The 23,341-nt window shown below is 39.5% G+C and overlaps 1 protein-coding gene across 2 annotated transcripts in view; it reads right to left on the bottom strand.

The window, feature by feature from the left end:
* The window catches only part of cwc27 (CWC27 spliceosome associated cyclophilin), a 233,026-nt gene that overhangs the window by 176,844 nt on the left and 32,841 nt on the right, over nucleotides 1–23,341 (bottom strand). For both annotated transcript variants that reach the window (XM_048597217.1, XM_048597212.1), the window contains exons 6-8: nucleotides 13,446–13,549; nucleotides 10,703–10,772; nucleotides 9,578–9,657 (exon numbers count right to left, since the gene is read on the bottom strand). In XM_048597217.1, the coding sequence (XP_048453174.1) occupies nucleotides 9,578–9,657; nucleotides 10,703–10,772; nucleotides 13,446–13,549 (254 nt within the window). The remainder of the gene's footprint in view (nucleotides 1–9,577; nucleotides 9,658–10,702; nucleotides 10,773–13,445; nucleotides 13,550–23,341) is intronic.

Here is a 23,341-nt window from a genome sequence, read left to right as displayed (position 1 = left end):
GGCCATTGAAGACAAGAATCCAGATACAGCAGGCAAAGAAGGCAAAAAGGTATGCTGGCCTTTATAGCGACAGGATTTGAGTACAGAAGCAGGGATGTCCTGCTGCAATTGTACATGGCCTTAGTCAGACAATACCTGGAACATTATATGCATTTTGGTTTCCTTATCTGAGGAAGGATGTTCTGGCTATGGAGGGAGTGCAATGAAGGTTTACCGGACTGATTCCTGGATGGTAGGACTGACATATGAAGACAGATTGAATGGGTTTGAACTATACCCACGAGAGTTTAGACCAGGGAGGGAGAATCTTATAGAAACCTACAAAATTTTAAACAGGACTAGACAGACAAACAAAACTCAGAAAAAGATGTTCCCGATGACCAAGCAGTCCAGAACCAGCAGCCGCACTCTAATGATACAGGTAGGCCAGTAAGGACTGAAACAAGGAGAAATTTCTTTACCTAGAGTTTTGAACCTGTGAAATTCTCTGCCACACAAACAGTTGAGGCCAAAACTTTGAATGTTTTCAAAAAAGAATTAGATATAGTTCTTATTGCTAAAGGGTATAGGGAGAAATTGGGAACAAGGAACTGAGTTGGATGATCTGCCACACCTGCTCCAATTATCTGTTTCTATGATAAGTCAGAAATGTGATGGAATACTCCCCAATTGCTTGGTGAAGTACAGCTCTAATAACACTTAAAGAAGCTTGACACCATTCAGGACAAAACAGCCTGCTTGATAGCACCACATCCACAAAGAGCTATTCCCACTGCCATCAACTGCAGCGTGTACCACCTACAAGACGGATTGAAGAAATTTACCTAGGCTTGTTTGTACCTTCCAAATCAACAACCACTTCAATTGTCAAGGACAAGGGCAGCAGATACATGAAAATACCACACCTACAGGTCCTCCTCAAAGCCACTCACCATCCTGACTGGATATTTGTCATCTTTTCTTTAGTGCTTCCAGGACAAAATCCTGGAACTGCCTCTGTAATGGTATTGAGAGTTCATTTACAGCACATGGACTGCAACAATTCAAGAAAGCAACTTACCCTTCTCTAGGGCAACTAGGATGTATAATAAATACTGGCCCACATCTCATGAATGAATAAAAGTTTAAAAATGGTTGCAGACTGAACAGACCCGGTGCATAAAGCAAAAACTCAATCAACATTTGATCTCCCCAGTGTGCAAGAAGCGAATAACGTGCAACTAAGCAAATGCTTAGTTGAAAGATGGACGAATAAGTGGCTGGGTCATTTAAAAATGGCATGTTTGACACCTTGGATAGTAAAGAAGCAATGCAACAAAAGGGTGGATCTGGTATGCAAAGGGGTGGTCGCAAAATGGTGAAATGGAAGGTCAGAGAAAGATATTCAATCTCTTCTGACAGACAAAACTCCTTGGTCTGGTATCGTCCTCATAAATGTTTTCTGCAAGTTTCAAGTACCTCTACATTCATTTTATAATATATAAAGCAAAACTGATCATTCACTCGAAGTGTGATCTAACCAAGATTCTATATAGGTTTACCATAACTTGATTGATTTTCAGTTCATTCCCTCTAGCAATGATCCCGAATGCTTTGTCTGACATGTTTGTGTCACTGGGTCAAATCCACCATTAATAAACTGAGCTCACTCAGTAGACAAATACCACAACAAATACAACCCTAAAATATCTATTATTACGTCTGATTATATTTAGGAAAATATTAAGAGCTTTACTGTTTAAATTTGTAACTGAATGTAAACATAACATTCTAATGAACATAATATTTCAAGCAGTCCTTACCAACATGGTTCTTGGAATGTTACGGCATTAAACTAAAATTTAATTTACTAAAAACTGCATAAATTTTGTGAACTTCTGGTAAGTAAAACATAATCTGCTTAGCTTGCCAAACCGGAAAACTTTTGGAGAGGAGTAGGCCATTCAGCCCTTCAAGCATGCTCCAAAATTCAGTAACATATTGGCTGATCTGTGGTATTAACTCCATCTTTTCCTCTGCTCCCTATAACCCTTCACTTTGTGGTCTGTCAAAAAGTTAACTCTGCCTTCAACTAATTCAATGACCCAGCTTCATTGAAAGAAATCAAAGTTTCCTTCAGGGAAGGAAATGGTTCTGAAAGCTTGAAAATAACGAGACAGAAAAGGATGCATTCAGAGTTATTTCCTGTAGGTGGCTCTTACTTTGGTATGGAGAATAAGCTATTCAGCGAGTACTAGTAGTTCTTCAATGCTAACTGCAATAAATCATTTTTGATGTCAAGGAATAGAAATTCAGCTTGGTAAAGTGTAATGGACGTTCTGCTGTTTGAGAGAAGTCTACACTATGTGCCCCAGATGAACACATCTGCAGGAAGTACCACTGGCTGCAAAGCTTGAGTTCATACAATGACCATAGATCAAAGATCGTAGAATCCCTACAGTGTGGAAACAAGCCCTTCGGCCCAACAAGTCCACACCAACACACAGACACAGCAACTCACCCAGACCCATCCCTCGATAACCCACCTCACCTACATATCCCTGAACACTATGGGCAATTTAGCATGGCCAATCCACCTAGCCTGGACATCTTTGGACTGTGGGAGGAAACCGGAGCACCCAGAGGAAACCCACACAGATACGGGAAGAATGTGCAAACTCCACACAGACAGTCGCCCGAGGGTGGAATCAAACCCAGGTTCGTGGCGCCGTGAAGCAGCAGTGCTAACCACTGAGCCACCATGCTCAGAACTTGAGCAGTGGCCCAAGTCATTTTTGTGCTTCCATTAGGCAAAACATGGATAGCACATTTAGAGATGTGGTCACACTTCAGGTTAAAAGTATACAGGCAGCAAGGGAATGGGTGAACACCAGGCAGGCGAAGAGAATGAGGCAAGTAGTGCAGGAACCCCCCCAAGTCTATTATGCCTATTAACCGGTATTCTGTTATGTAAACAGATCAGAATGATGGAACGCTTTTCACCATCTTCTTCACGGCAACATTCCATTCCACCTCATGAAGCTTCCTACCAGAGTGGAGTTAACCTACAGGATGAGTTGGCAACTGCAACCTTCAATATTTTAGGCCAAAACCAAGACCACCCCAACTTCTGTCATCAAGTTACAGTACACAGTTGATGCCTCAGACAAAACATCTGGCAAACAAAGATTCGCTACCAGTCTGCTCCTGACCAAAATCCATGGCAAGCCTCTGGACAATGTGGATCATTTCCCATTGCAAGCAGACATTAACAATGAAATCCAACATCAACTTCAATGCGCCAGTGCTGCCTTCGGATGCCTGACGAACAGAGTATTTTGAAATTTGAGAAACCAACACCAATATTAAGTTCATGTTCTGCATAACAGCTGTGGTCCCCATCCCCCTACAAGCATTGGAAACATGAGCCACATACAGTAGATACCTCAAATTGCTGGATAGTTAAATCTGGTGCTGTCATCACAAAATCCTGTAACATCACTGGCAAGACAGGTGTACCAACATGAGTATCCTCTTCCAGGCCAATCTACGCACCCTAGGAATGGAAGCAAGTTATGCTCAAGCCTGAGGGATTGCCAAAGAAGACATATGAAAAAGAGGCAGGAGCAGGCCATCTGGTCCGTTGAGCCTGCTCCACCATTAAATGAGGGCATGACTAATCTTGTTGTAGACTCAGCTCCACTTACCCGCTCACTTACATCATGTTAGAACTATTGTCCCTGAGCAGAGAACAGCCAGAGCCAAACTGGTTGCAAGATTGGTGGCTCTGCCTGCACAGGACTAAGGTAGGGACATTGCTGAAGGGGAAGAATGGAAGAGCAATAATGACAGAGGGGATCCGACAGGTAGTTCTTTGGCCAAACATACCAGCAGAATGTTGTGTCCCTGGTGCTAGTGTAAAGGATGTTACTGAGCAGCTGCTAGACCTTCATCTGGGGAAGAGTGATCAGCCAGACAGCGCGGTCCACATTGGTACAAGTGACCTAGGCAGGAATAGGGACGAGGTCCTGAAAGCAGATTTCAGGAAGCCAGGTAGGAGATTGAAAAATCAGTACTGCAAAACCTATAGTCTCAGGATTACTCACAGACGCACATGCTCGTGGGCACAGGAAAGGAGAACTGAGTGTTTGAACACGTAACTAGAAAGCTGATGTAGAAGGATGGGCATTAGAATTCTGAGGAAGGTGGGACCTGTACAAGCCAACAACCAACACTTGAACAGGATCAGGAAAAGATCCTGCATAGAGATTTTCTCGTGCTATTGGAAAGGTTTAGAATGGCAGGGGAATGGGAACCAGAAGGCAAACTCAGAGCAGGGAACAGAAGGCAGAAAGGGAACAAGTGACTCTGAAAGCTAATGGAAGCAGAGGTTAAAAAATGTATACCACTAAAAATAGAACTGACGGTGCAGACATAATGTGTTGAATAACCTCATTCTGTGCTGTAGTTTTTCTATGGTTCTACATCTAAACTTAGTCCATTGAATAATGTAGGCAAACGTCATATAGCCAGTGATGTAGAAATACACATTGCAATTAATTTTCATGCCTACTACTAACTGTTATCCCATTGCACTTTTTGAATAAGCGTTGCTTTATTTGCTTTTATTTATTGCTAATCATGCTATAAATCAACATTAAAACAATATATAACCTGCAAGTTTAAATATTTTACATTGCTAAATTCCTATATTCATAAATGAAATAACCTTTAAAATAATTAAAATTTAAAACAAAATTATGCTGATTCTTTCCAAAATCCAACCTACAATATTAAACCTTACATCATAATCACAGGCTGCCCACTAGAAACTGATAATGCAAGGAAGGAACATGTTAAGTGGAGATTGAATTCTCAGGAAGTTCCATTTTTGCCAATTTGAGAACTATATTAAAAATTTATTCTCTGGGCCAATTGTTTACTGTGGCCAGAGATATTTTCACTGTTCAAGAAATAGTTGGGAGTTTGCACGATTGGAAGTCTGGTTTATGATCTCACATAATCTGCTGAGAAGTTTAATCGAATTATTCCTGCAGCAATGTACACAATACAGTGAAATCTGGATTTCTCAATTCAAACCCGAGCTGTTGAGTTGCTGGAGCGACGGTCCAGTGCACTCCACCAGCACTATACCTTTGATGAGGACACGAATACTCAAGGATACATGACATTTAGGAGGATCAGGTAGGTAGGAAGAGGTACAGGGGTAGGTCTATTGTGAATGCTTCAGTTCAAAAGAGAAACAACCTTAATTCTGAAGATCAGGATGTAAAATCAGTTTGGGCAGAAATGAGAAGTAGTAAAGTTAAGTAGTAATTTATGGGAGTGGTTTATAGGCTCCCTAACAGCAACCACAATGTTGAATGGGATTTACAGAAAGGAACAACTGGATCTTGAAGGGAAGATAATATGATCATGGGTGATCTTAATCTACATAAAGATTAGTTGAATCAGACAAAAGTAGCCTTGATGAGGAGTTCAAAAAGTGTTTTTAGGAAAGTTTCTTCAAACACTATGCTTTTGATCCAACCAAAAAGTAGGCTATTCTAAATCTAGTAATATGCGGAGAGGCAGGATTAATCAGTAACTTCATAGTAAAACCACCCTTAGTAGCAGTGATCATAATATGATCAAATTTTGCATTCGGTATGAGAGAAAAGAGTGATTCAAACTAAATATGTCCAATTATGATTAAAGTCAATTTAAGTGAACTGGGAAAATAGGTTAAGGGACAAGTTGGCAGAGATAGGTCAGCTAAGATACAGTGGCAGTTTATGCAGTTATTTCAGAATTGAGGTAAAAAGACATTCTAGAGTCTTTCTTGCTCACTAAAGGAAGTCTAATAGGACTAGACTGTCGCCTCCCCTTAATATAAAGAACGGCAAAGAATAGCCAAAATATTAATAAAGAAATGGACATTAGAATATAAGAGAAAGCTAGGCAAGTAGAATTTCTACAGGTATTTACAAAGAAGGAAAGGTAAAATGTTGGTCCATTTCAGACAGTCTGGGAAATTAATAATGGAAAATAGGTATATGGCAGAGGATCTGAATAGATACTTTGTGACTGTCTTGTAGAGGGTACGAATAACATCCCAGATATAATTGTGAATCAGAAGATGGAAGGGAGCAACAAAATTAAAGTAATCACAATCTCCAGGGAAAGGATACAGAGAAAATTGATGAAACTAAAATCGAAGTTCCCTGGCCATGATGGACTTCTTCAGGGGTGTTAAAAGAAGTGGCAGTTGAGATAGTAGATGCACTAATTTTAATTTCCCAAAATTCCCTTGATTCTGGATAGATTCCATTCGATTGGAAAATAGCAAATTTGACTCTTGCATTCAAGAACAAAGGCAGACAAAGCAGGAAATAAAAGGTTAGGCAATTAACCCAACATCAGTAAAAGAGTAAATGTTGGAATCCATTGTTGAGGTGGCTATACCAGGGCCCTCAGAAAATATCAATGCAATCAGGCAGAGTCAACATGGTTTTGTGCAAGGGAAATCATGTTTGACTAATTTAGATTTATTTTTGAGGAAGTAACAAGCAAGATAGATAAAGGGGAACCAATGGATGTATTGCACTTAGATTTCCAGATTTGCCAAGGTGCCACAAAGATTACAATATACAATAAGAACTCATGGTGTAGGGAGTAACATATTAACACGAACAAAGAATTGGTTAGCTAACAGGAAACAGAAAGTGGGCATAAATAGATAGTTCTAACGTTGGCTGGATATGAGTGGTGTGGCATGAGGATCAATGGTGGAGCCTCAATGATTCACAATTTATATTAATGGGTTAGTTAAAGGATCAATTCTTTGGCTGCCAAATTTGCTGTTGGGAAGTGTAAGTAGGTTCAGTAAATGGTGGAAAAATTGGCAGATGGAGTACAATGTGAGAAAACGGGAACTTCTCCACTTTGGCAGAAGGAATCAAAAAGCAGCAAACTATTTCAGCAACATCCAAGCACGATTGCGGTGACCAGCGGGAGCTTTGGCGTGAGGACCAATTGTTGGTTGGGGATCGCCAAGAGGAGGTGTACGCCTTGGCCTTGGTGGACAAGGAGGTGCGAGAGGAGGGCTTCCTCTTCGAGGTCAGGGTCCAAACCGAGGATGTGGTGGAGTTCCACGATTAGGATTGAAATGTGGTGGAATAAGAGGCCGAGGAGGTGTCAGTGACAGAGGTTGTAGAGGAATAGTGGGCCGTGGTTAAGATGGCTTCCCGGTCGAGGGAGGGGTTGGGGTTGAGGAAGAGGAGCAATTCATCCCCCACTTACCCATGAGCAGCTAGACAATCAACTGGATGCTTACATGTCGAAGACGAAGTGTCACCTTGGTGCTGAGCTTGATGCTTACATGGCACAAGCTAATGGCGAATTGAATGATTAGCAATTGAGAGATGCTAGTTTTTTTGATAGAATCAGGACTTGAATTGAGAATCTAGCAAAACAGAAAGAGGGCTTTTTGGGAAATGATATATGCTGTATTTGAACTGACAGATCGTCGGATGTCAAAGGTTTTGCTTTTTGATTCCTTTTCTTTGACCTTTTTACATTTTGAGAACTTCATGGTTCTGTTTGGAAATTTCTCTGTTCTTTTCGATTGTGTAATGATCATGACACTGTATAAAGTTTATTCTCTTTCCTTAGAGACTAAGGATTCTGTAGTTTCAAAGGTGGTTTTTACTGTGTTAAAACCTCCCTATCTGTTGTTTTTAAAGTGGAGACTACATTAACAATCTGTCACTTTGTGGAAAAAAATCATCTTTTTAAAAATAAAATGGCGGCACGGTGGCTCAGTGGTTAGCACTGTTGCCTCACAGCACCAAGGATCTGGGTTCGATTCCACCCTCGGGTGACTGTCTGTGTGGAGTTTGCACATTCTGCCCGTGTTTGCATGGGTTTCCTCTGGGTGCTTCGGTTTCCTCCCACAGTCCAAAGATGTGCAGGCTAGGTGGATTGGCCATGCTAAATTGCCCATAGTGTTCAGGGATGTGTAGCTTAGGTGGGTTACAGGGGGATGCTGCGCGGTTCTGTGTGGACTTGTCAGGCCGAAGAGCTTGTTTCCACACTGTAGGGGTTCTACGCTTCTATTTAAAATGATAAGAGATTGCAGAACTCAGAGGTAAAAGGGGATTTGGATATCCTGATACATGAATCACAAAAGCTTAAAGTCCAGATACTATAGGTGTTTAGGAAGACAAGTGGAATGTTTTCATTTATTACAAAGGGAATCGAATACAAAAGTAGATAAATTGTGCTGCAGTTGTACAGAGCACTGCTGAGGCCCATCTAGAGTACCGTGTACAGATTTGGTCTCCTACTGAACAAATATGTAAATACATTAGAGACAGCTCAGAGAAGATTCACTCAACTGATATCTGAGATGGGGGTTTATGAGGAAGATTGGACACGTTGGGTCTCTTTCCATTGGAGTTTAGAAAAAATGAGAAGTGATCTTTTTGAGACGTACAAGATACTGAAGGAACTTGAGAAGGTGGGTGCTTGCCCTTGTCGGACAGACTAGAACTAGGGGCACACAGTTTCAAACTTAGGGGTCATTCATTAAAGACCGAGATGAGAAGACTTTTTTTTTCTCTCTGTGGGTCATGAATCTTTGAAAGTAGAACAGTGAATGAAGAATAACTAAATGCATTTTTGAGGCAGAGGTAGATCCCTGACAAGCAAGGGCATCAACTGTTATTGGGAGCGGCAGGAATATGGAGTTGAGGCTGTAGTCACATCAGCCATGATCTTGTTCAATAGTGAAGCGGGCTAGAGAGCTGAATTGCCTAAGCCTGCTCATCATTTAGGTTTATAATTGTTTATCATTTAGGGCGGCACAGCAACTCAGTGGTTAGCACTGCTGCCTCACAGCACCAAGGACCCTGGTTTGATCCCACCCTTGGACGACTGACTGTGTGGAGTTTGTACATTCTCCCCGTATCTGCATGGGTTTTCTCCGGGTGCTCCGGTTTCCTCCCACAGTCCAAAGATGTGCAGACTCTAGGTGGATTGGCCATGCTAAATTGTCCATAGCGTTCAGGGATGTGTAGATTAGGTGGATTATCGGGGGATGGGTCTGGGTGAGATGCACGGAGGGTCGGCGTGGACTTGATGAGCCAAAGGGCCTATGATCTATTTATGATTTCAATTTGCACACTGAGAAGCAATTTTTACCAAATAATTATATACATGATAACTGCAGTAATAGTCATTTTCAAAAGTCCAATGAAGTCAACAACTTAGAATCTAGTTCATCCACTGGTACATCAAATAACCTTTATTTACATAGAAATTTAGACAACAGTATTGTCAGATTATTCAAGAAAGTCCATCAAAGGCTAGTGAAATCACACCCTTTTCTGTACAATTTCTCTATCTAGTGATGAGTACTGTACCTCCAATTTGCCATTTGACTGAAATAAGCTAAATAACAGAGCAAGTGTTCAAGCAATTCAGAGCATCCAAGACCAAAAACCTCTGGTCCAAAAACCTCAATGTCTACCCTGACTACTGTATTCACCAACCAAACCTTCAGAGAAGCTAAGAATTGCTCGATTTCAGGGCTCACCTTTCAACAACTGGAACAGAGCTCAGCCGGGGGTCATCCTTTAACAAATCATGACTACTTTTGCTTTTTCCTTTCATGCTCTGAAACAGAGAACAGAAATTTTATAGATTTCTAATGAAAACACAGAAGGGTTCAATACTGTTTTAAAACAAACACCAAGGTGTGTGGCTTGGAAGAAAATTTTCAGATGGTGATGTTCTCATGCGTCTGCTGCATTTGAACTTCTTGTTGGTAGAGGTCACAGACTTGGAAGATGCTGTCAGAGAAGCCTTGGTGAGTTACTTCAGTGCATTTTGTGTTGGTACAAACTGCTGTCACTTCTGTTAGTGGCGAAGGGAGTGCATGTGGGGGGTCCAAATGAAGCAAGTTTTTGTCCTGGATGGTGTCAGTTAAGTTGGAGTTGCACTTATCCAAGGAAGAGCAGAATAGCCAGTATGTTCCTGGCTTGTGCCTCAGAGATGATGGACAAATACTGGGGAAACAAGAGCAGATTTAAATCCTGCACAATTGCTGGCCTTTGACCCGTTCTTGTAGTCATAATATGTTGTTCAACAAACATACAATAAATTGAATCAGGAACAAAAGCAGACTATTTGGCCCTTCATGTGTGCTACACCATTCAATAAGATCATACCTGACTTGTTTGTGTTTCAAATTCCACATTTTCACCTACCCCTTCAATTCCCTTGTCTAACAAGAATCTACCTTCACCTCAAAATTATTCAATGGCCCCAGCTCCACGGCCTTCTGGGATAGAAAGCTCCTAAGTCTCTCAGCCTTATGAATGTAAACTTTTTCTCACATCTCTTCTAAAAGAACGATTAATTTTAAAACAATATTCCCTACTTCTGGACTCCCTCACAAGAGTAAACATCCTTTCCGTGGCTATCAATAAGTGACTGACCACTTAGACACAAACAAGAAGGCACTACACCCTCTTAAATCAATTTGCTAAAGTTAATTTTCAAATAGCAAGATTGACGATACAAACCTCCAAGAAGCTACGCCAGCATTTTGTCTGAAACACAGCAACCTCACTTTCATTCTACATGGTTTACGTGAGCAACAAAAATGAAATCTATTTAACAGCTTTTAACAATTAAATTTATAAAATCAGATTATCACCTGGCTAACTCTGTTTACTTCCTCCTCTTCCTCCTCTGCTTCTTCTCCAAAGGAAAGCAAACTGAAATTTCTGAAACAAAGAATAGGTAACTAAAAGCATTTCTTTAATATAGTATCCACTGTTTTAAACATGACCAGCTCCCACGAGATAATATAAATTTCACTGATAATTGTTTACCTACATCATTTAGAGAAAAGAATGAGCCGACACACAATATTCTATCTGCAGTCTACTCAATGATTCATACTAGTTTAGCATCAATTCTTTCCTCAGTTTTAAACACTGGACCCCATTTTGAAAAAGTGATTACCTTGTTCCTAACCTTGTAAAGATTTATGTATCTAAACAATAGTTCTCAATTCATCTGTTGTTTTTAGAAGTTTTACAGACACACAAATTAGGAGCCAGAGAAGGCCATTTGGACATCTAGCCTGTTCCACCACAGCAGATCTGGTAGTGGCCTCAACTCCATATCCTTGCCTATCTCAGATAACTGTCGACTCCCACGTTAGTCAATAATCTATTGACTTCTGCTTGAAAAATATTCACAAGCTGAAATAGTTACTGGCCTTTTTTCTGGCGATGATTTACTCTTACTTGTATTAGTGAAATGATCCTTCATTTCAATGAGGTGACAGATAGACTATAATACTCCCAATGGTAATTCTAGACATCACTACCTAGTTTGATAGTCCATACAAATATTGAGATCCTCCATACACAAGTTACCGATGGGAAAATAGCAGCTTAATTAAGAGGTCTAGGATAATGCCTCAGGGACACGAGTTTAAATTTCAGCTGGTGGAATTAAAAGCAAGTAAAAATCTGGAATGGAAAGCTCATCTCAGTAAAAATGCCATGAAGCTATCATTGTAAAATCTAATCTGGTTCACACAGGTTCTTTAGGGAAAATATCTGTAACTCTTAACTGGTCTGATCTACAGGTTATTCCAGGACCACAGAATTGTGAGTGACTTATGTGCCCTCTGAAATAGACCAGCAAGTCACTCAGGGAAGTACATCAAATGCTGGCCTTCCCAGCAACACTCAGGATTGGTTTAGTTTGGGATTACGTTTGGTACAGACTAGTTGGACCCAAGGGTCTGTTTCCGTCCTATGTGACTCTATGCCAATAATTATGATGCTGCTTGTTTTCTTCATTTGTTGAATACTGGGTTTCACTGGAAGCCTTTATTGCCCATCCCTAATTGTCCAGGGGGCAGTTAACAACAAAATACATTGCTTTGGATCTGGAGTCACATGTTCACCAGTTAAGGACAGCCTTCCCTGAAGGAGATTAGTGAACACAATATTTTCTTGACTATCAACTACTGTTTCATGGTCAACATTAGACCCTTAATTGCAGAACTTCATTGAATTCAAATCCGCTGTCTGCCATGGCAGAATTTGAACCCAGGTACACAGAATATTACCCAAGTTTCCAAACTGACTAATAATACCACCATTAGGCTACTGTCTTTCCTTGCCCAACAGACACACTCACAGACCTGGAAACGATTCATGACCAACATTTAACCTCACGGCTGCGAGGGGCTGACCATTTAGAGTTCTCAAGTCTAATTGTTTTGCTACCAATTCTTTTGGGAACCAACACCCTTGGTCGACGACTCAATTTACTGCTCATGAATGAGCACATCTTCCCTCAGGATGGATTACAGCATTATGAGCAGTTCGAGTTTCTAAGTATCAGGGGCATTTGGTACTGGAACAGGACCTGATATGGTGAAAACTGCACTGCCAGGCACAAAATCTAGTGGTTTGAGTTCCTACAGCACAAGTTAGCATTTATATATTCAGAATGACTCTGACTCAGTTTGAATAAATGAACAAATGAAAAAGTATAGCACAGGAACAGGCCCTTCGGCCCTCCAAACCTGTGCCAACCATCATGCCCTAATTAATCTAAAAACCTGCCATTTTTCAATCCGTATCCTTCTATTCTCTCCCAATATATCTCTATGGCTTACAACTTTCAGGTTAGCCAACAACAAACTTCTTCAAAATTCATACAGAATATTTAACTAATAAAACTGTTAATGTTGACTAGAGTGGTTAATGTATTGGATTTTCCATATTAGCATGAATTTATTTTGCATGCAGTGATCTAATGTTGACCAGTAGTCTGGGTATTGATCACAGCATTGTTTGATAATGATCTCATTGACCAAGAAAAATGATGTAAATAATTATCAGATAGTTCCACAAGAGGCTAACCTCAGTAGAGGAAAGAGTTCAGGGTAGGTATTCAAATTCTCAAATATTTTGGTGATGGGTTCCTCAAAATCCAGCCTATAATATTAAACCTTACATCATAATCACAGACTGCCCACTAGAAGAAGAAAATACAGTGAAGGAACATGTTAAAAATTGACTAATAAAGCCCCAAACTATTTTTTTTCCTGTATGCAAATAAAAAGCAATCTTTTTCTAAATTGCTTTACAACTGGTCCAAGATTATAAGCAATCCCCTCAATAAGACGACGCTATATTTTCATCTTGAACTGTCCACAGCATATACCACTTTATCAATTAATAAAATAAAAAAGGAAACAGGGAGTAGTCCCATTTAAGGGCAAGACTTTCATTTAAGACTTATAACTCAAGGATATAAGTAAATCATACACAATATGCATGCCAATGGAATGATTTACAGAATTTCAATATTAAAATAAATGCCTTAAAAAATTAATAAAGGACAACAACATGACATCTTGTAATTACTTTGTCCCTTTGGAATAAGATTTTTTCACTTCTTCGTCTCTTTTCTCCTTTTTGTGTTTTTTCAACACTCTTGGAACAATGTCATCAAAGCTGTTGTGCAAGACCTGGAAAAATATTTCAATAAAAGCTTAAAAGCAAATTTTTAGAAACAATCATTTTATATATCTGTTGCACTAACATTAAGACAGAGACAATACCTAAATGTTAGAGAAAAGCATTGTTTAAAGGTTATTCCCGATTTTCAAATCTTCGAGAGACGTAAATCCCCTTTCTATCATAGAAAAAGACACCAGGAGCTATTATTTGTATCAACACTTTTTTGACACTAATTTAGGTCTATGCAAACACTTAAATCTGTTTATAATGAAAATATTTTGGGCGAAAGTAACTTTTCATGTAACAAATTATACTTCAGCTTCTCTGCTATGTAGTTGAATCATTAAAATTGCTTGCATTCACAAATTATACTGGTGACATCAAGTGGCAGAAAATTGTTTTGCAACGTTCAATAAAACATCTTGGATATCTGAAGTTACCACATGTGAATGTGAACATCTGATGTAATAAAAAATGAAATTTCTCCAAATCATAGTTGTGTGTATTTAAAACACAACAAATTCTGCTCTTTTTCCAAGATTGGTTTGGCAAATTAGAGTTAGTCTGTCTGCTGAGGCAATTAGCTCATTCTGTGAATTGCTATTTAATGTCAACTTTGCTGTGGAGTATACATTTATGCATAGCAATCAAGTCAATGGTTAAGTAAATGTGATTCTGGGCATTTTCAGCTGGCCATGATCCATATTAATAATACTTACTTAGTTAACCTATTTTAAAGAGAGGGGTCATATTTTGTCAAGTGGTTGTGACATAGAACATAGAACACTACAGCACACTACAGGCCCTTCGGCCCTCGACGTTGCGCCAACCTGTGAAACCAGTCTGAAGCCCATCTAACCTACACTATTCCATTATCATCCATATGTTTATCCAATGACCATTTAAATGCCCACATCGAATTTAATAGTAAAATAATCTTCTAAAGATGTCAAAATAGTCTTGAGCCTTTAGTCTGCTATGTTAAGTTCAAAAGAGGTATTCAGTTTATAAATCTATAAGAGGAAAGAGGTTTCTACCAAAGTAGCAATGAAGGATGGTGGAAGCAATGAGGTAAGGGAGGAGACTAGTCTGCAACAATCCTGAATCCTTCCTTCAAATGTTAATTTTATATCAAACAATTTTTCCAAAGTTCTGTCAATATAAACAAGAAGAAAGTGAATTAACACTCTGGACTGTTTGCAAAGTCTTTGAGAATGGTGCTTGAACTATAGTACATGTCCATTTTCTAAACTTCATTATGCCATCTATTCCTAAATAATTCAGAATTCCAGAAGAAACAAGCTGTCAAAAGGTTTAATCTTGCACTCATCAGGACAGCATCACAAGAGTATCAAATCTCGAAAGGAACAAAAATTAATAATGCATGTGAAGAACGCATTTGCCGATTGGTTGACAAATTGATTGCTTTTGATCAATGCATTGCCACGGGGAACATGTACCAAATGGCTGTACCCCAAGCTTTAGTCTGGTTGAGAAAAAGCACAATGCATGGACATGTTTCATAGGTGCATCTTCATTGATCAAAATATAAATGAAAGGATTATGACAATTCCACACGATTCAAGATTGGCCTTATCAGCAACCTTGTAAATAGAATCCGTGTCACCTGCTAACAGTGCAAATTTGATGCCAGAATAGGGCACATCAAAGCTATCCTATGGGATAATGGCCACCCCATTCAGGTCATTACTTTACATAATGTCACACAAACTCAGGAAAGGGCCCAAGTCCGCCTGTTTTGATCTTGAAATTTCTGTCTACTTCAGATTATCCTTTAAAGAGTAAGGAACCTCAAAACAATTTGAAATGCAGATGAAGCTAGCTGTTTCATGCTGCTGCTATGCAGTAACAATGTGAGCAGTATTATTCACTAATAGAATGCAATTGTTAAGCCAAAGATATTCTCTCCCTACAATATGAATCAGTAATGTGTACATAACTGCTGTGCCAGTTATATGCCAGGTGCACAAATTATATGATTCACCAGTCATTACAAAGTATCAAATCTTCAGATGTTCGCAATAGGCAGAGTACTAACTTTATCCAAAAATCCCATGCTTGCAAAATTCATTAAGCAATGTCAAGTATTGATGTGATTCACAATTTGAACAATATTTGCTTAACAATTCCAATTGTGTTAAGAATTAAATTAACCACAAATTTAAAGATTAGTCGAGCTCACAGCACAACTCAGTTATATGTGCCAGAGCAATATATATTCACGTGCAGGGCACAGCCATTCCCTAGTGCATTTCCATTGCAGTGCCTTGACTGAACGAGTAAACTTGCCTGGTTCGAATTTAAAGAAAATCTTGTCAGTTAACTGTTCCTTGGTTCATTCGCCATGGCAATACCTCTACCAATCAGAGTCCAGTTCCAACCAATCAGCACCCTCATCTCAAGCAGTACAAGTTGTTCTTCCCTTTGAGATTTGGTATTCTTGCAATTCTGTTCTGATGAGTGCAAAATAAAAAGCTATGACAGTATCTTCTTTTGTTAACAATGCTCAAATAATTAGGTATCCAGTCTACACAAGTCTCAGTTCCTCAATGTAATATTTTCAATTACTGAACTGTAAAGTCATTATGGAAATCTGGACTAAGTTCCAGCATGCAATTTACTGTTATTACGTTAATGGCAACACTTAAGGCATTTTACCCTCTGAAAGGGCAGAACTCTGCAGAGGCATTATTATTTGTCGTTTGGAGTAAAACCCAAAAAAATTACAGTTCTTAAAAAAAACAGAAAAATTAAATTAAGTTTAACGTACAACATCTTAATTTGTGAATCAAGTTTACCTATCATTACTGAATCCATCCAAGATATTTCCATCACCCTCAACTTTGAAGGAATTATTGGATCATTAATGTCTAAATTATGCCACTAAAATGTTCATTTGGGATTTCTCTGCATACTAACCCAGAAATTTTTAAAAAATGACCGTTTATAAGGCTGTCCAAAATGACAATAATAAACATTGCAAAACTTAATTTATACTAAGAAACTTTGAGGTCTTTAATTTGCTTGTTTACTGTACAACACAAAAACTGAGAATCTGTTAAATAACCATTGAGGGATGGAAAACTGTTATGTGAAAATATTGAGCCTTTGAACTAGTCCTTGAATTTTCTTTGACAATGATAGATTCTGATTTCTCACCAGATAAAAAAACAGAGAAGCTATTTGTCAAAAAAAAACTAGCCATCCTTAGCTTGTCTGTCCTATACGACTCTAAGCTCTCATTTATATGGTGGATTTTTAACACTTTTAAGGGTGGAGAGTTGGCAGAAATAAAGATGTAGCTTTGCTGAGGAAAATGAGCTTTCCAAGCCAACTGTCATGACATGTTCACAAGAGATGCAGTTACCCAGTCAAATTCAGCTTCTCATGCAATTTCACCAGAGGGCACTCAAAACTCAAGATTTTTAAGAGTCCTTTTACACATGCTCGCCCAGTTTTGGACTATGTGCAGACATCCAACCTGTCACACCTCCACCTGCAAAAAGACTCTGGAGGACTGACTAGAGAAGAAACCAGTAGAAGTGAAGCCTAACAAAGCGCATTGCCTCTGACTCCATGCCTGACAAAACAATCATGCATAATCATAAGTTATGACATGATGTACCATGCAATTCCAAAGTTGCATTTCAGTCATAGAGTAAAGGTCTATTACAGATTCAGGGAACTCAACCTAGCTGCAGGGAACATGTTTAAAACTCCAAGGACATACTCAAAAACATAAAGAGCCAGTTGTTAAATGACACTCCCTAGACAGAGGATTCGAAAAGAGGGGGACACCCCTGGCATAGACCCTTAATGAACAGATGGCAGAGGAAGCAACTGCTAAACATTCCATCTGTCAAGGGCAACTCAACACTTAAAAGGATCCTATTTAGGAGAGGACTCAGATTATTACAACATGAAAAGAGGCCCTTTGACCCACATGTCCATGCAAGCACCTACACACTCTGGATCCATTTTTTAGCACTTGGCACATTCCCTTGTATATTATGGCTTTACAAGCGCTCATCTAATTACTTTTTAAATATTGTGATGATAGTTTTTACCACCCCGTCAAGCAGTGAGTTCAAATGTCCACCACCACCTAGACAAAAAAAATTCTTAAATTGCCTCTAAACTTCCAGCCCTTTAAATATATGCCTTCTGGTTACTGATCCTTCTACTAATGGTATAAGTTTCTTCCTATCTACCCTACCTATGTCCCTCATAAATTTTATGCATCTCAATCAAGTCCCCCGACAGCCTTCTCTGCTCCAAGGAAAATAATCCCAGATTGTCTAGTCTCTCTCCATAGCTGAAATGCTCCAGCCCAGGTAACATCGTTTTGGTCATCTTCTGCATCCTCTCTAATGCAGTTATTATCCTCCCTGTAGAGTACTGACAAGAACAACAAACAGAATCACAGATGTGGTTTAACTAACATCCTTGGCACCTCCATCATGAAGTCCTTGCTCCCATATTCTATGCCTCTGCTAATAAAGGCAAGTATCCAATACGCCATCTTAACCACCTTACTCACTTGTCCTGGTGCTTTCAAGGATCTGTGGACATGCACATTAAAGGTCCCTCTGATCTTCTGTACATCCTCGGGTCCTACCATTTATCCTGTAATCCCTCGCTTTTTCAGTCCTCCCTAACTGCATCATCCTATATATTTCAGGCTTAAATTCCATTTGCTTTTGTTTGCCCATATGCCAGTCTGTCTATACCATCCTGTAATCTAAGACTTTCCTCCTCGCTACTTACACCACCAATTTTTCTGTCATCTACAAACTTACTGATCAAAACACCCACATTTGTGTGCAGATCATTAATGTACACTACAAACAGTAAGGGACCAAAACCAGTACCAAATCCTGCAGTAAGCCACTGCACACAGGCGTACAGTCACAAAGCAACATTCAACCATCACCCCCTGCTTCCTGCCACTAAGCCAAGGTTGGCTTATGAGCAATCCAAGCGGGATCTTCCATAGACATCTACTTGATGTATGTGGGAGAAAAAGATTTCAGAAAGAGGAGAGACTGAGCATACCTGGAAAAGCCCCTCATTAGTGGGAGCAATCATGACAACTTGACCACAATGGCTCCCCAAATGGTCCTTTATCAGCCTTTCGGACCCCTCATTACCAACATTCCCTCTAAAGTGAAAACTAAAAATGCTGGAGATCACAGCAAGTCAGGCAGCATCCATGGAAAAAAAGCAAGATAACATTCTATGTAGATGACTCTTCATCAAACCAGGCACTTTACAACCTTCTGGGCTCAATATAGAGTTCAACACCTTCATGTTGTAAACCTATTCCTTCCCCTTCTTTTAGCTTTGCTTGTTACATTCTCTGTCACCATGTCCTCTCTCCCCTCACCACCCCCCACTCCAGCAGGATTGTCTGTTCTTTCCAGTCGGGCAGTTAGACACACCATTGTTCTGACATTCTCACATTCCAATCATTTAATCTGTACTATCAATGTCCTTTCTCCCCCAGCACTCCAAACCACCCCTCCACTATTGCATAAATGCTGCTCCCTCCCAACTTCACTTCAGCTCTGATGAAGTCACCTAGACTCAAAATGTTAGCTTGCTTTGTCTCCATGGATGTTGCCCAACCCGCTGTGATCTCCAGAATTTTTTGTTTTCAGTACAGATTCCAGCATCTGCAGTAATTTGCTCCTATACACTAATCAATTCCATTTTCAGAGGTCACTGCCGCACATGGACCTTTGAGGTCCGTGCAATTGGAAAGAAAATTAGAGGCAATGCAACTCATAGGACTATACCAGAATGAAACATGTCAAAGTTATAAAGTTGTACAGCATGGAAACAGACCCTTTGATTCAACCTGGCCATGCTGACCAGATATTCTACATTAATCTAGTCCCATTTGCCAGCATTTGGCCCATTTCCCTCTATAACCTTCCTATTCATATACCCATCCAGATGCCTTTTAAACGTCCTCTCAGGCAGCAGCTCTGAATATCTAAACAAAAAAAGCCAAAAATCTTCATGTGTTCTTGGGATATAGGACATTGGTCCACAAAATTAGACCAAATAGTATTAAATTGGTACAGCATCCTCAATTCCTGGATTGCAGCAGCAAAAGCAGGAGACAACAGATCCTCTGAAATTTCAATCCACCAAGTAAACTAAAACCAGAGTACCTGGTCCCAGGATATATTGGAGGAGTGATTTGTGATGACTCAGATCCACTTAGAAACTTGGATTTTCACAACTGTTTGGAACGTCTATGCAAATTGATGACATTCAGTTAGCACGTCACACATGTGGGAAGTAAACATATGTTTTAGAGGTGTCAAATTGAATTTATAGCAAAGAAACAAGTTAATTTAGCCCAACTGCTTTATGTCAGTGTTAACATCCAACATAAAAGACTGCTTCAATCTTTTTCCATCTAACCCTACTAGCATTAACTTCTATTAATTCTGCAGAAGGATTTGGACAGGTTAGGAGCGTGGGCAAAGAAGTGTGAGGTTATGCACTTTGGTAAGAAGAATAAAAGCATGGTCTACTTCTGAATGGGGAGAAAATTCAGAAGTCTGAAGTGCAAAGAGACTTGAGAGTTCTTGGCCAGGATTCTCTCAAAGTAAACTTGCAGGTTGAGTCAGTAGTCAGGAAGGCAAATGCAATGCTGACATTTATTTTGAGAGGACTTGAATATAAAAGCAGGGATGTACTACTGAGGCTTTATAAGGCTATGGTCAGGCCACATTTGGAGTATTGTGTGCAGTTTTGGGCCCCCTATCTAAGGAAGGATGTACTGGCCCTGGACCGGGTTCAGAGAAGGTTCACGAGAATGGTCTCAGAAATGAGAAGCTTAACATATGAGGAACGTTTGAGGACTCTGGGATTATACTCATTGGAGTTTAAAAGGATGAGGGGGGATCTAATTCAAACTTACAGAATACCGAATGGCCTGGACAGAGTGGATGTTGGGAAGGTGTTTCCATTGGTAGGAGAGAATAGGACCCAAGGGCACAGCTTTAGAGTAAAGGGAAGACGTTTTAGAACAGAGATAAGGAGAAACCTCTTCAGCCAGAGAGTGGTGAATCTATGGAATTCACTGCCACAGAAGGCTGTGGAGGCCAGGTCATTGAGTACATTTAAGACTGAGATAGATAGGTTCTTGATTACCAAGGGGATCAAGGGTTACGGGGAGAATGAAGTTGAGGAACTTATCAGCCATGATTGAATGGCAGAGCAGACTCGATGGGCCGAATGGCCTAATTTCTGCTCCTATGTCTTATGGTCTAATGATCTAATTTCCTGAAAGGATAATGAATGCAGATTCAATAACCTTCAAAAATGAAGGGAAAAAAATCACAAGGCTAATGCAAAAAAAGGCAAGTGTGACTAATAAAATATCTGTACTAAAGTGGTAACATTTAGACTGGCCTCTATGTATGCAACATCATTCAACTGTTGTGGAAGGGCAGATTGTTCTTTAATGTGGGGGATAATATGGGATTTTAAAATATATAATTTTAACAAAGATATGCAGCTGCATTAATACAAATCTTGTAAAAGAACCTAAGTTGTTAAGAAATTGTATCAGCCTTTAAGGAGGTTTATAACCCAACTGTACTGGTTCGTGTTTTGAAAAAAAAAACCCCAAGAACTGGCTCTTGGTTTATGCAGTAGAGATGGCATTACTGGATTAGGTTCTTACTTGGAAATAATAATTAAACACATGACTAATCAGCAAGAATTAGTGAGGCATCACCAATTACAGGTTCAAGTCCAACTATGATAGCGGATGAAATTTAAATTCAATTCATTATTAAAAATCTGGAACTGAAAAATATTCTCAGTAATAGTGGCGTGAAAGCATAATATGTTGCAGTAAAAACCTATCAGGTTTACCATGGGCTTTCCAGAAGGAAATCCACGGTCTTTACCTGCTCATCTACATGTGACTCCAGATGTACAGTGATGCAATTGATTGTTAAATGACCTCTGAAGTTATCTCACAAGCCATTTAGTTGCAGCAAATCACCACAGAATAGTCAAAAAGGAATTAAGGAGGACAAATATCTGGCATTGACTTAAGATACTGAAAACACGATAGCAAACGTCAACCCTGCAAAGACCTCCCCATCAACATCCGGGCTTCTGCAAAAATTGAAAGAGTTTCCTGTAGAGGGGTCAAGAAACAGCCTGACAGTTTGTTATCCATAGAATCACACCTAACAGACAAAAACCAGATACCACCAGCGCCATAGGCAGGGCATACCCAAAGGTTTGGCATAATGTAGGAGCAAATGACTGCAGATGCTGGAATTTGTATGAAAATAAACGCTGGAAATCACAGCGGGTCAAGCAGCATCCGTGGAGAGAGAGCAAGCTAATGTTTTGAGTCGAGATAACTCTTCAGAGCTTCCTGGAGGAAGCATTGAACATGTCAAGGGAACAGATTACACTATCTGCCAAACAGCCTGTAGTTTCAGATTAACTACATCACCTCCAAACTTAACAAAGTTCTTCATTATGCTCACTCTTCCCTAGGGGCACTTTTACTGCAAAATTATTAATTGGACCTCTCATCACATTACATTATATCTAAAATAATCCATTCTTTGGTCAGACTCTCATTTTGTATATATTCCAGGTGTCATTCCTTAATAGTATTTGTGCTAATTAGGCTCATTCAGTCTGCATACAGACAAAAATCCCCATGACAGTGATAATACACTCATTATATGCACCTTTAATCTCCTGATTTATACGTTGTCTTTTCTTATCACTATCATTTAGTGACCTACAAACAACTTCACCCAATGTTTACTGCCCCATGCTGTTTCTTAACTCTATCCAAATTGTCTCTGCTGTGAAATCCTCTCTCACTAAATGTACTGATCACATCAAATATTGACAGCACTAGCTCATTTACTTTTCCCTTTGGTCTAACCTCACTAAACGTCAAGTATCTTCAAACCTTCAGTTCCTAGCCATGATTACTGTGCAGCCTGATCTCCATAACGGCAATTGGATCACACCTATTTACTTACAGTTGCATCATCAATTCATTAACCTCGTTGTGGATACTGTGTATTCAAACATAGAGTGCCTTTAATTCTGTCTTTTCATTATGTTTGTAACAGCAAGCCTTATCTGCTTATACACTCTTAAGACTGGATGCTCTGTCCCTTTCCTGCTACTCAGATTAACAATTTTTTTTTGTTATTTTGTTCTCTTGCTTAGTCCTTTCCCTTTAATCCATAACATCTTCCCCTCAATTAATCCCTTGCCCCCAACTATTTAGATTAAAGTTTCCTGCTTAAATACAATGATGTGGAGGTGCCAATGTTGAAATGTTTTGGAAAAAGTCATAAGTCACATGACACCACTGCTAGATATGATTCCATGGATAGCAAACTGTCCAACAGGTTTATCTGAAACCGCAAGCTTTTGGAGTGCTGCTCCTTCGTCAGGTGATATTGAGGGAAGGACACAGGCACAAGTTAATTCTAGGTAACTAAGAATGTCACAAGATAGTACAAATGGTGTGAGTGATGTGTTGATAGGCTGAATAACAAGTCTTTGCAGGTGATCAATAGTGTCAAACGGTGTGAGCAAAGTGTCAATAGCTGAATAGCAAGTGAAGGAGCCTACGATCGGATTAATTAAGGCAAAGAGATAATTACAAAAATAAAAATCAAACATAAGATGGTGCTAGAGACAAACGAAATGGTTGGAATAACACGGTGTAGAGCTGGATGAACACAGCAGGCCAAGCAGCATCA

Source organism: Rhincodon typus, chromosome 1 (genome assembly GCF_021869965.1).
Source record: "Rhincodon typus isolate 14 chromosome 1, sRhiTyp1.1, whole genome shotgun sequence".
NCBI lineage: Eukaryota > Metazoa > Chordata > Chondrichthyes > Orectolobiformes > Rhincodontidae > Rhincodon > Rhincodon typus.
This window is presented reverse-complemented; position numbering and strand designations above follow the sequence as displayed.